Genomic DNA, 13,469 nt, shown 5'->3' on the forward strand with positions numbered 1-13,469 from the left:
GTTACCGGTGGGCGGGTCCCGCCGCCATCCGTCTGCAGAGAAACATAGACAGCTGTTTGACCCCCCCTCTGAAGAACCGTACCGGCGGTCACCGTGTCCGTCTCCCTGGACGTCCGCTCCTCCACCGAGCTCCTCTTCTGGATCTCGAAGCGCCTGGCCAAACCGTCCCGCGGTTTCCATAGCGACTGCAGCACCAGCGGCTTCTCGTGGTCGCCGACGACGCGGAACGCCTCCGTCCGCCACTGCCGGCTGTGGATGGAGCCGATGGTGTCGCACAGGACGTAGGCGTCCGCCTCCTGCTTGCTCAGGCCGTACCTGCACCGGGGATCGAACGCAGAACCTGAGCGGGCGGGAAACTCACGACGTGTGACGTTTGTTCAGATGTTTTCATTTAAAAGTCCAGATTCAGGAAATGACATCATCCTTACAGTCGGTTCGTATCTAGAGTGTTCTGGACTTCCTGTTTGCTTCGTTTCTTTTTTCCCGCTCTGACTAGCTCAGAAGCTGTACGGTTAAGAAATAAGGCTAATTTAGAGTTTAGCTTCTATTTTAGCAGCATGCTAACTTTTTTAACTAATTTAGCTAACTGAAGAATTTTAGACTATTTTGGAGATCAGCTAATATTTTCGCAACATGCTAACGTTTTTGGCAAATTTCTTATCCACTAAAGTGTTTATAGGATAATTTAGAGTTTAGCTTCTGTTTCAGCAATAGGCTAATGTTTTTAAATAATTTAGTTTACGAAGGAATTTTAGGCTGTTTTGGAGTTTTGCTAGTATTTAAGTAAAAGATGAAATAGTTTTACAACATTTTCATGTAATAGGGATTTTAAGCAGTTTTACTACACATTTTTGAGTAATTTAGATCAACTTCACGCTTTTTCATATTTTTTCAATATTTCCAGTCTTTTAGCGAATTTAACATTTCCAGCAAATCCCTTCAGCAAAAAGCATTCACACTAGAATCATCACAGGTATTGCTACTTTTCTGGTTTTATATTTTTGATATCAGCGCCCCGATGTTATCTTGTGACGGTAACATATTGATTTTTAGTTAGTTAGCCCTTACCGTTACAAACTGATGTTTAAGGTCTCCACAACTAGTCGTTTTTTGACGTCCAATTAAATCAAGGCTCCCCAACCCCCCAAGTCGGTACTGGGACGTGGACCGCACCGGTGTGATAACCCTAACCTAAACCCGGTACCAGACGAGTCAGTACTGGTTCCTAACGCGGTACCAGACGCGGACCGGGCTAGGGTTAGCGTACCGCTACCGGCTGCGTCCCGAGCTTCAGTCTGCGTTAAAAAATTACATTTTTAAAGTTTTAAAATTTTGTTTAAGTGTGTTCAATAAATGTTTTGTGACCTAAGGTGCGTTTTGGATTTTGTGTGGTTGAGTTTGACACTCCTGATATAAATGAACTCCCTCCAAAAAGCAGGACTTGTGAAAAAATAAACTCCGGACTTTCACCGTCACACGATGACATCACCAAGAAATTTAAGTTAAAGAATGAAACTTTCACCAACAGAAACTAAATTCTGCACACATGCTAGCCTTACAAACTCACTAACGTTACGCCTTCCGCTAAGTGTGACATCACAGAAAAGACGCCATTTTGGTTTTCTGCACAAAAACAAGAAGCTATCCTCACATTTTTAGTTCACTACGTTTTGAATTTTTTTCCCTTCTTTACAAAAATTAATAAAAATAGATGACAGCGCTAGCATAGCCGCCATGATGGCGGTCATTCAAAAGCATAGCCCACTCGAACTGATCAACGCTAACAGGAAAGATGCTAGCCATGATGATACAAGGACAGTGTGGGCGTGGCTAATAGAAACAGCAGCTACTACATCAAGAAGCCACACCTCTTTTAAAGGAGGTGGGCCAAACTTGACACCTGCTCATCAGCTCATGCCCCTCCCCCTCACAGCGGCGGCCATTTTTAAATCTCAGCTCCAGTTTTCCCTCGTTAGGAGTTCTTTCAGCTTCGTTGAGCTAAAAACCGACTTTAAGACCGTCTGGACTCACAGAGACGGTCGCTGCGGCGGCGGTTTGTGGTGAGGGCCAATCACGGCACCTCAAAGCTTTTCCGATTTCACTTTGATTCTAAAAGTTTGTAAATTCAAAGATTTAAACCATAAAACTGTGTAAATCTGAGAAAGCTCCGCCTGAGACCAGAGAAGTCTCCTGGACTCTCCTGGACCAGCTGAGGACTCCTGGTGGACCCAGATCTCCTCCCTGTGATCACGGCAGCTCTGTCAGAACCAGAAGGAGGTCTCACCGGTCCAGGGCCTCCTTCACCAGCTCCCTGGCGCTGGAGTGGGTGGTGGCCAGCACGCTCTTGTAGTGGGCTCCTTCACAGATCTCGTTCCCAAAGATCTTCAGGATCCCAGGAGCCGTGATCTGGTTGGACAGCTCCGCCGGGTCGTCCTCTGGCAGAACATCAGCTGGGAACACTGCGGAGGAGCAGAACCCGTTAGGACACCTCCTCACTGGACTGGTCCGGCAGGAGCTGAGGAGGACCTACTGCTGCCCTTCCTGGCCTGGACGGACCGGGACGAGCGGAGAGCTGCCGTCAGCGCCATGGGGCCGGGTCGACGGAGGAAGACCCCTGAGAGGCGCCGAGCCTGGCGACGGATCCTGCCGGGCTGCCTGGAGAACACCTCCTCTGACCTGCAGGAGGAGGAGCAGCAGAGGTCTGAGAACCTTCAGAGGAGTCCAGAGTCCCTCCTCTTCCTCAGAGCTGAAGAATCCGGCCTTGTTCACCCCCACCCCCCATACCAGCCCCCCTAAGCGGCTTAGCGTCGTTCAAAGGTCCCGCAGCTCCACCGGACCAGGAGACCACAAGGAGCTCCAGCAGGAGTTCTGCTGGGTTTTCCCGCGCTCTCACTCACAGCGGTTCTGCGCGGCCGCTCCTCTTCGTCACGAACCGAACCGGTTCCTCCGAGGGGGTCCCGCGCTCGTCCATCCCCGCGCGCCTCCAGCTGCGGCGGCAGATGCTCACAGAGTGCAGCAGCTGCGGCGCGCGAGCAGATGTTTCCCGCCCTCACGCGCGCGGCCGCGTGCTCAGACACCAACTTTTAACAAGTTTGTTTCAACAAGCCCGCGAGCACGCGCAGCGCCATCTGGCGGCTTGTGGTTCCCTCTAAAACATTAAAAACATCTGGAAAATAAAAAAGAATTCCGGAAACCGGAAACCTCACCCCTCCACAATAAAAGAAAATACATAAATATTATTGTTTCCTTAGTGTCATAAGCCTTTTGGAAAAACTGAAAATACAGGACAGGAGACATGAAAATATTATTTAATAGGAATTTAAAAGAAGGAAGAACATATATGGACAAACATCATTTTTATCAGATAAAAATAAAAAATGTTAGCATCAGATGTGTTGAGAATGGTATAAATACTCATTAAATGATCCAAGAATCAGATAAATGAGGCCTTTGTCCCTGAAAAGAAAAGACTTTGATTTTACTTTTTATAATAATTAGAACAGCAACTTTATTTCAGGACATAAATACAATAAACGTTTTAAGAATTCCTCTCCTTACTTAGACTCAGACAAACTCACATAAGAAATAACTAACACGAGATTGTTTTAGTTGAATTGATTCATTTGTGGATGTCTCAAAAATAACATTTACAGAATTCATTGAATTTCATCTGTTACTTCTGTTACCCTGATTTTAAAAATGTATTAGGTTATCAACACGGGTGAACAGGAAACTTTCTAAAACAGAACCATTTAAAAACAACAGAAGTTTAAAAAAATCAACATTCTGGAAATTGTACTGTCAACAGGTGACCACTAGATGGCGGGCTTTTCCACAAAAAAACAACTTTATTGAACAAATACAGAGGTTAGAACAGAAAAAACAGACATTAATGGTAGATTTCAGTAATTATAAAACTATAAATAAACTTGTATTTAAAAAAGCACACTAAATAATCTGTAAATGACCTTCTTCTTTAACATTTGATTTATTCATGTGTGAATTTATGTTTTTTATTTTTTCTCTTTCTTTTGTGTAATTCCCAGATGAACGAATATCCCTATTTTTCTATCTTATATGATGTAAAAACGTCTGTCTAAACGGAGATCCAGTTTATTTTCTTCATTCGTATTAAATGTAGCATCAAACCTCTGCTGAGGAGATGAGATACTGCATCATAACGGCTTCACTTGTTACTGATTAAAGAGTCCAACGAGGAATAAAACATTTTATAGTCTTTCTGAAGAGGAAGCTTTCCTCAGAAACAAAAGCTGAAACGGTTGACAGCAGCTGGAGGAGTTTATTGGTCTGCAGGTAGCTTCCTTCAGCTGCAATCAACCCCAAACGACGGCGTCTAATCGCAGGGCGGGGCCTCTGCTGCAGGCCAAGGTCAGCAGGAAGACAGCAGAGGCTCTAAGCTTCCTGTGATCACATCCTCAGGTGAGGCCTGCAGAGTGAAGCCTCCATCAGCTGCTCTGCTGCTGAAACTCTGCATCCTTCAGCTTCAGCTGCTGGTTCCTGAGGACGGAGCGGCGCCGCGGCCTCTGGAGGTTGTTGTCCACACGGCGGCTCAAAGATGAACCCGGCCGAGTATCACGGGATAATCTGAGAACGTGCAGCTCCGTCTGAAGCAGCTTAGCTGCAGATCAGAGGACGCTTCGCTGCACGTCCGTCTGCTTGTGTTCTGCATGCAGGAAAACTCCCAGAAGCTGCAGGGCCTCTCATAACTCCGCCCCTAAAACGCTATCACCATGGCAACAAAGCTTAAGTCAATAATACTCTGATTAGATTTATCTATGTACAATCATGAACGTCTGAATATGATTTTCTGATCTGGACATTAACCTGATTATAAACAGGTTGTGTGAAGAGCGCCACCTTCAGGTGAAATGTGAGAGACAGGTCTGCTCCTTGAAACGTCTAACGACGGATTTCTTCTGCAGATTCGTGGTTTGTTCTCCTTCATTTAGACAAACTGATCACTAGAGTTACTGAGAACTGCTGCTGTAGTGCAGCGTCTCACCAAGACATCAGTCTAAATGTGGGAGTTTAAACTTTAGACCTCGATGGATTCAGCAAAGAACGAAATAAAGACAAAAATCTATGAACATTCTGATCAGAACCGGACAGGAAGTGGATTCTATGGACCAAAGGTCTGAACAAAGACGGTTCTTTGGAACTGAAATCCTCGGCTGGTGGTGGAAGGAGCTTTATAACTAAAGTAAAATAAAATAAAATAAAACAGAGTAGAATAAAATGAAATAAAATAAAGCCTCTGACTTTGAAAGCCAAACAAGCGTTTGGAGGAGGTTCTACTCCTCAACAGCCAGGATGCTTTGGACCTTTGCTCGGATGGTTCTGGGCGCCGTCCTGGTGAGGTGTCCATTCTAACACATGCAGGACAAAGGACGTTGTTCTGGCCTGGAACGGTCTTGGTTGCTCCTTTAGAACAGAAAAGCTGCTCTCCCACAAACCAAAGTCTGGCTGCGGTTCTACGGTTTCCGTTCCATGCCGATGTGTGCTGATCCGTGCAGTCTTAGAACGCTGGACGCCATGGTTCCAACCATGCTGACCTGGTGGACCGCATCATCCTTAACCACGGCTTGACCACAGAACGGCATGACCGTTGTTGTTTAAAGTTGAACATTTTCCTCCCAAACGTCTGACAAACAGCCTTCCTCAAAGGAGAGTAAAACCAGGAATTTTCTCCGAAAGGGTCACGACCTCCCTTTGGTTTAGGGCCAAACGCTCTGACACGCCGGCGCCGAGGAATGTTGGCATGAAACCTGCAGCCCCAGAGGGTTCTTGACCTCCTGAGTCTTATCTCCGCTGCCGTCCCTCCGGCGTTCTCTGAGGCTCTTTCTCTCCAAACTGCTTTAACGGGTTCTCGAGGTCAGAAGAAGCTGTTTGCAGCGACCTGGTTGGTCGGTTGGTCACCTGCCCACAGGTGAGGAGGGCTGGAATGAGGACGGACAGGAGCTCAGCCGCTCTGGTGGGCTGAGAAATCTCCAACCGTCTCAGTGAACGTGGATCTGTGATACGTTTGTAGGATTCCTTGGAGTTGATGATGATGTAATCCCTCAAACATCGTCAGTCTTTGCTGTAATTTAGTCTAATCTGATCTAATCTCAGGTATTTAGTCTCTGATGTCACACCTTCACTTTCTCAGAGATCTCAGATCTAGTTTTTCTGTGTTCCATGAATCATGATTTGGTAAAACTATATTCCAGTCGCAGATCTCATACCTGAGAACCGCTGACGGTCCAGAACTTCAGATTAACGGGTTCTTCCCTTCAGGAACTCCATGAGGCGAGCAGCAGTTGTGGGTTTGAATCCCAGTCCTCACAGTCATCGAGTTCGTGGTCAGGATGTTCTAACTCATAATATCTACAACGGAACCACTCCACAGAGACACGGCGAACTGATGGGAGAAATGTTTCTGTGAACCATTGATGGTTGATGAGAACTGGACCCAAAAACGGTTCCGACCAAATGAAGGCAATTCGTTTTTTGGAGATACGGACGCTGCCATCTTGGAGCCAGTCGAGGTCAAGGAGCAGTGATTGGTCCGAGTCAGTCTGACCCGTTGTCTCTATGGCAACCACTCTCACCAATCAGGAGTCAGCATGTTGGAAAGCCACGCCCCCACCACTTGAAGGCGGGCTACATTCAATCTTTTTTTTGAAACTTTATTTATAAAAATCCACAGAAACTAAAACTCACAAACATTCAGGAAAAAATGTCTCAACCTGGAGAATCCACGAGGTCAATTTATATTATTATTGTTTTTATTTATCTTCACGTTTATTTATTTTTTCTTTTCATGTTCTCTGGGTGCTGTTAATTATGGCTACTTATGGTGTATTAAGACAACTAGAAAAAAAGAGTAATATTACGAGATTAAAGATGTAAATGTACAACTTTAAAGCTTGCACATTTAGGACTTTTTTCTTATGAATTTATAATCTTGGGACCACAGAAAAGTGAAGCTATCAGATTAAAATTATAAATGTACACATTTCTTCTCATTCATTTCAAAGAAAAGAGAATACTACGAGATTAAAGAAGTAGTAAGTCTGAGAGAAAAAAACTTTAAATTTTGTAAGTTTCAAAATGTTTTATCATAAATTTATGAAATTAGGACCACATTTTTTTTTTTTACATGAAATCTGTCAAACATTTTGATCATTGGACGTGGGGCCAGGAGGGACCTGGTGGCAGACAAGACGGCGGTCGAAGATCATTACGAAGTTCCAAACCGGATCAGCTGTTCAGCTTGTTTTGATGTCATTAGTAGCTAATGTGGTTTGTTAGTTGAGGTGTTTTCAGGTTATGGATGATTAATAAAAGACCCCCCCCACACACACACACACACTGTTCATTTTCTTTCCTGTGCTTTAGTCTGTTCTTCCTTCTCTCCCACAGCGATGATGCTGGTAGATATGAAACCTCCAGATGTTTGACTCTTCAGTGAGATTGTTACATTTTTATTTACTTTGTTCTTTTTCTACATCTGTGCACCAGGATGTCTGTAGTTTTAGCTGTTCTGTGTGTAGAACATTTTCACTACATATCTGACAGTAATTAAATCCTGAATTTTGAATCTTGAATTAGAGTCATAACATGTAAAGAGGCTCAGAAACATGTGTGTCCTGTTCTCACAGTCTGTTTACATACTGCAAATACTGCTTCAATGGTCCTTTGTGTGCTGGACTTGTTTATTATGGGCTGTCAGCCGAAGTTTTCCCTGTCATTTGGATATGCTTGGACCTCGGAAAGCCTCCATAAGAGTCTCCTGAAGCGTTTCGTTTGACCATCGTGGGGAAGAATGTTAGTATTACTGCAGTACAGGTGAACAAAAAATGAGTGATTTAGCATTAAAACAAACCTCTCACCTGAAACATCCGGATTTTCCTGCACAACAGGTTTGAAAGAATAAAGAAGGAGCCTTTCACCTGCTTTCAAAGCCTCTCTTCAGGCATGTTTGAATGAGCAGACCGTTAATGTGAAGACATGGGTCTGGCGGATGGGTGTGTTTTAGTAGAGGTTAGTGTGGGGATTCATCGTGGTTTGAGTCACAGAAAAAGGAGATCAAATCTTTGCTGTGAGGCTGTTAGCTGAAGGTGTTCCTGCTCACATCAGGGAGAAATCAGCTTCAGGAAAGTTCTCTAAAAGATGATTCATGCTGTAAAAACTCATCAAAGCAAATCAAAACGTTTTCACATTCATTTAGGAGAAATTACATTTGAACTTCTCACTGCTGCTTCCCTGTTCAGTGGAGTTACATGCGCTCTAAATCAGCCCTTTGTTTGCTTTCAGGTTTTATTTCCTCAAAAATGAATGAGAGATTCAAATAGTTGTAAATGTGTCAGAAATGTCACTGATAACCATCTAAACAAACCAGTCAGTTTATTAGTTTCAGCCACATTTTTCTGACTAACAGTTTCATATAAACAAACTACAATGAATAAACACTAATCTAACAAGGTTAAATGAGAGTCGTGTTGTGGTCTCATAGCCTCGTTTCCTCTCAGTGGTCTGGTACAGTAAGTTTATTTTTAGTTATTTATTTACTACAGTCCAGTGTTGAGCATTTTAAAATGGACCCATTAAACAGCACCAACTCGTATTCTTGGGGGGCCCCGCTGGTTGTAGGGCTGAGTTTATAATATAAATTAATCGATTTGAATCAATTTAAGCTCAAAAAATCATTAATCTGTTCAAAAAAACAAAGATCGATTTAACACATGAAGTTAAAGTCAGCTAACTTGATGCTAACGTTTAATGGAATTTCCCATAGGACGACTAATGCTAACGCTCGTTGGCATAATTATACATTGTTGACTAAATTAACATCTTTATAAACTCACAGGCATACATTTCCAACCTCTTTTAAGGAAATATTTTTAAAGTAACCCTTTGTGGTCTAAAACAGTTTTTTGCTCATAGTTTCTTCTTCTTCTGGAATAAGGTGTACCTCTATGGTGTGATCGCCATCTAGTGGCCAAACTGAAACGTCCTCCAGGAGAAGCAGAACAATGTTTACAATGTTAACGATCTGAACATTTTAGTTAGAACTTCTCCTTTAGAGAATCCATGTAACACTGGATGATATTAACAATCTCATTATTTCACAGATACGTTTATCAGTATGTGAACTGGATCAGATTAATATAAATATATTCAAAACATATAGTAGATTTTTAATGTGTTTCTAAACAAATGTGTAGAAATGTGTAAACTCAAAATGGAATTGAATCGAAGAATAGAAAAAAATCTGAATCAAATAATTGATACCCAGCCCTAATCGGATGTTTTCCCATTGAAAAGTGGAACCGAACGTATTATATATACTGAACCGGATGATAATTCATGTAGAGAAAATGGTTGAGCCGACGACTTATATAAGTTCACTTCCTTCCACTCTCTTTCAATAGATCAACTTGTGATTTATTATGTGATGTTATTTCATGTATTACCTGATTACTTGAAATAAACTATTTCATTCATTCATTTAATTCATCCATTCATTCAATGTTCTCAGCACGTTGGATTTGTACTGAAATCATGAAAAAATAGGTATTTTTTGCATAAAAGTATCTAAAAACCTTTAGATACTTTTAGCTTTTTCAGACTTTTCAAAGTATGACTCGGCAGAATCGCGTTGCTGAGTCATGTCGGCTCGTGAACGAGGAGGAGCTCGGGGGCGGGGCTTCCTGAAGTCCACGTTCCGCGTCGCCGCCTGGAGGTGCAGCCCCTGCCGCGAGGCGGATGACTTCTCCCTTTCCCGCGGAAGGAGCGGACCCACCCCGCACAGGTCGGTCCCGGCTGTCACCCCGCGGCTCCCCGCCGTTAACCCCACCGCCTGCGGGGCATGCGTGAGCCAGCGAGCGTCTGCTAACGGGAAGGGAAGCTTTAGCTCACGACGTCTCCCGCCAACACCGAGATGGAGCGGCTGTGCGGACCGAAGCTGCCGTTCTGGGTGAGTCCTTCCCGGCGTGAGTGTCCGCGGAGCTCCGGGGCTGAACTGAAAGTACCGGAGCGGACTATAAATATCCCGTTAATAGCATTTAACGTGTTTACGGGCTGGTCGGTAATACCGCGCTGGCTCACGGTCACCGGGAACCTGAACGCACCTCCGGAACCGAAACAGAACTTTAGCAAAAACATGACAATGAAGATGATAAACGCGCGCGAGGGCTTTAAACTGAGACGCCATGTTGTTCTGATACTGTTCTAATAAAGTTTGATTGAAATCTGGAATGCGAACCTTTTCAGACTGAGCGCGTGCGTGATGAACTTCAGAGAAACATCTGTAAACATCTGGAATCCACCAGTAGAAACACAGGAACAAATGTTCACAAGAGATGTATTACAACCAAAATTTATCATTTTAAAAAGGAAACAAAAAACACAATAAAAATAGAATAACGTTTTTTTTTTCAAATTAACAACAATTCAAACTTTTTTCCCACTAGAAATGGTTGTCATCAACTTGTTGCATTGATGAGTAACTTTTTTCTCATCTTTTACCACATTTTCATTGCATTAAGCAAAAAGTTTCACGGTTTTTGTCCATTTGCTGCAGCATGAAACATGTTGAGATGATTTCAGCTTTAAACTCTAAATAAGACTGTCAGCCATCGTCTGTCCACAGTCTTTACAAACATTATACTATCATATTACTGCACCTGTATGGCAAGCCAAAGGTGTCAATACTCGCCAGGTAAAGCGTTGTAATAAACAGCGTATTAACCATTTAGAACAACTGTTAAACCAAAGGTTTTACAATTTAAAAGAAAAGAAAAGTGACTCCAGGACTTGAACCCAGGTGACAACTGGGACAAAAATGACTAGATCTGCTCACTGCCTCTGCACCCATTCATACTCCAGGACTCGGTCTGTGTAGCTATTAACAAGAGCAGCCGTCCACATCGCACTAGAAATAGACACCAAATTATCAGGAAAGATTTGTTCATCCATGGATTTGTCACAATTTTTAAACAGGAATCAACTGTTTCTGTTGTACAGCATGTTGGTTTGGTGATTTAATGGCTACAGAAAGAGATTTGTAATTGTCTGCGACAAAGAAAGCCTGTTTTTATAGTTTATTCATGTAATACATACTTGAAAAAACAAAAAGGAAGAAGACGAAGAACAAAAAGAAACAATAACTACAATCAAACTAATAGAAACCATGAAGAAACCGCTGAGGAATGCCGTGGGATCGAACTCACGATTCACGCATGGAAGAAAGCAAAGACAAAGTGCAGCAGATTTAACCACTAGGTCACAATTAAGTTTGGAAACGCTCCTCGGCCAAAGCTACTTTATTAAAGCACAACTGCGTTTTCATATGTGGCGCAACAAATGCTGCGTTTTTTTAAATCAACAGTACTTTCGATGCGCGGTTTGTACGTGCTAAAACGCCGCTTTCTACACCTGTTTTGGGACAACACAAGACGGTGTCATTTACATGCTACTTTTAAAACGTAAAAAGCTGCGTTTTTCAAGGCCAATACACCGTTTTTTATGGCGGTTTTCCAGACAATTATTGATCCCTTTGGCTTGCCATACCCTAGCAGAGAACCTGGACAAAGCACTCTTGGGATTACACACAGACACACCCCCCCAGCCTCCCACTCCCATAGTTTAGTTAATAATCAGCAGAAAGTTTTAGTTTAGTCATCAGTCTAACAATGATTTTTCTTATTCTTTAAAGTCTGAATCTTTTTTTTCTCTCTTTCTAACTTATTTTCTTATTCTGCACTGAAGTTCATATGCAATCAAACAGTTATGAATGATTTATTACTGTAAAATTAGACAAAAACAGACATTTTCACCCACAAAAAAATTCAAAAACCTTCAAACTCTCAGTCGCTTTACTCTTAGTCTTTATTTTCTTGTCTTTGTATCAAAAACAGAAAAGTTTTAATTAGAATTTTACTTTTAACACAAAAATCAGTCTGTCTTCCTCACCTGAACAGGTTTCTGTTACATTTATTCTGAAAATCTTTCATCCATCGACCATATATGGAGTTCCTCTCAGCTGTCACTGAGCTGAAACTTCAAATGTTTAAAAAAAAGTTTTCAATCTTTGATCTCATCAACACTTGAGGCTACATCCTCTCAGTGATAACAGGAAGCTCGCACACATATCCGGCCAATCAGAGGAGGGCTGGCAGCCGTCTCTGATTGGTTTAGACCAGCTTAGTGTGAGTGTGTTTTTGAATCTCAGGTTCAGTCAAAGAGATGTTTGTTTTTTACACCTGGAACAGCTGGAGGAGGTGGTGCAACCTGAGTCTGTGGGAGTTTGGCTAATTGGAGCCGCTCAGTCCAGTTCTTTTATACTGTCAATAAGCCGTCTGTAGGTCACAGCAAACCCAGTAGTCGGAGAATCCCGGCCTTGGAGGGATTCTGGGTTCTGAAAGCGGCGCCATGAGGAACTTCCCACCACAGGGATGTTTTTCCGATCCTGTCAAAGCTGGAAGTTTGGGTTTTACCTGAAAGCGGATCATGAGAAGGTGATCTGGAACCACCTGCCTGAATACCTGTAAGGCGTAATTAATGTGCATCAATAAACGGACGGAGAGGCCACGCCTTCAGACGCTTTTGAAACAGGTGATTGACAGGAAGCGTGACTCCAGCAGGAGAGGAGGAAGAAAGAAACGGATCAGGAAAGTCCTCCAGGAAGGAAACCAGAAACCCAACCCGGCGGACCGGAGCAGTCGGTGGTTCTGCTGGAGTGAGTGCGCTCAGTGCGAGTCGAGGCTTTGAAACTCCAGTCCAGTAGATTCAACCAGATGCATCACGCCATTGGACCGTGGTACCGGACCGGTTCAGGGCTGATTCTTCTTTATCTCTGCATTCATTTTAGAAGAACTTTGATCCAAACAAATATGACGTTTAAAATCAGAAAGCAGCAGAAAAGTTTAGTCATATGGATAACAATCGATTCAATCAAACGACTGGCTCCATAGGTTCCAGGTTCCTCGGTTCTGATCCGACTCAAAGGCTAAACTGGACTGTGGGGTTTCTGGGAATGTGGAAGCGCCACAGGGCTGAACTCGGAGCTTTCACTTTCACTTCCTGCAGCTGCAGATTCCACCGTTTTCCTGGAGGTTCCTCCTGCTCTTCTCGGAGTTCCTCTGAATCATGAAGGAGCCACCGGGCCCGCTTCAAACGGATCTCTGAGGTTCTGCCTCAGAAACACTCCTGGTTCCTCCAGCTGAGGCTTCACCGATCCAGGATCACAAGAGATGGACCGGACCAGAAGAAGACGCTTGAAGTGTTTTGGCTCGTAACTTCATATGAGAGAGAAACAACATGGACAAAAACATGCGTGATTATTTATCAACTACAGAGCCCCTGAAGGGACATTTAAATTAAAAAAAAAAAGTTTTAAAAATTCCAGTAAAAACATTTTTTTCTGGAAGCTAACTGGTGCGCACCAGATAGTTGCTAAAAAA

The 13,469-nt window shown here is 43.2% G+C and overlaps 2 protein-coding genes across 4 annotated transcripts in view; one reads left to right on the forward strand and one right to left on the reverse strand.

The window, feature by feature from the left end:
• The window catches only part of LOC112141864 (ras-associating and dilute domain-containing protein), a 19,310-nt gene extending 16,104 nt beyond the window's left edge, over positions 1-3,206 (reverse strand). The window contains exons 1-3 of the mRNA XM_036217230.1: positions 2,898-3,206; positions 2,531-2,676; positions 2,285-2,459 (exon numbers count right to left, since the gene is read on the reverse strand). Of these exons, the coding sequence (XP_036073123.1) occupies positions 2,285-2,459; positions 2,531-2,676; positions 2,898-2,971 (395 nt within the window). The 5' untranslated portion in view covers positions 2,972-3,206. The remainder of the gene's footprint in view (positions 1-2,284; positions 2,460-2,530; positions 2,677-2,897) is intronic.
• Positions 3,207-9,722: 6,516 nt separating this feature from the next.
• The window catches only part of abcc3 (ATP-binding cassette, sub-family C (CFTR/MRP), member 3), a 33,111-nt gene continuing 29,364 nt past the window's right edge, over positions 9,723-13,469 (forward strand). For 2 of the 3 annotated variants that reach the window (XR_002918464.2, XM_024264985.2), the window contains exon 1: positions 9,723-9,982. Coding sequence is in view for 2 of the 3 variants with exons in the window: in XM_024264985.2 (XP_024120753.1) it covers positions 9,947-9,982 (36 nt within the window). In the remaining variant the exon portion in view is untranslated. The remainder of the gene's footprint in view (positions 9,983-13,469) is intronic. The other variant, XM_024264986.2, reaches the window with a different exon arrangement.

Source organism: Oryzias melastigma, linkage group LG19 (assembly GCF_002922805.2).
Source record: "Oryzias melastigma strain HK-1 linkage group LG19, ASM292280v2, whole genome shotgun sequence".
In the NCBI taxonomy this organism is placed as follows: domain Eukaryota; kingdom Metazoa; phylum Chordata; class Actinopteri; order Beloniformes; family Adrianichthyidae; genus Oryzias; species Oryzias melastigma.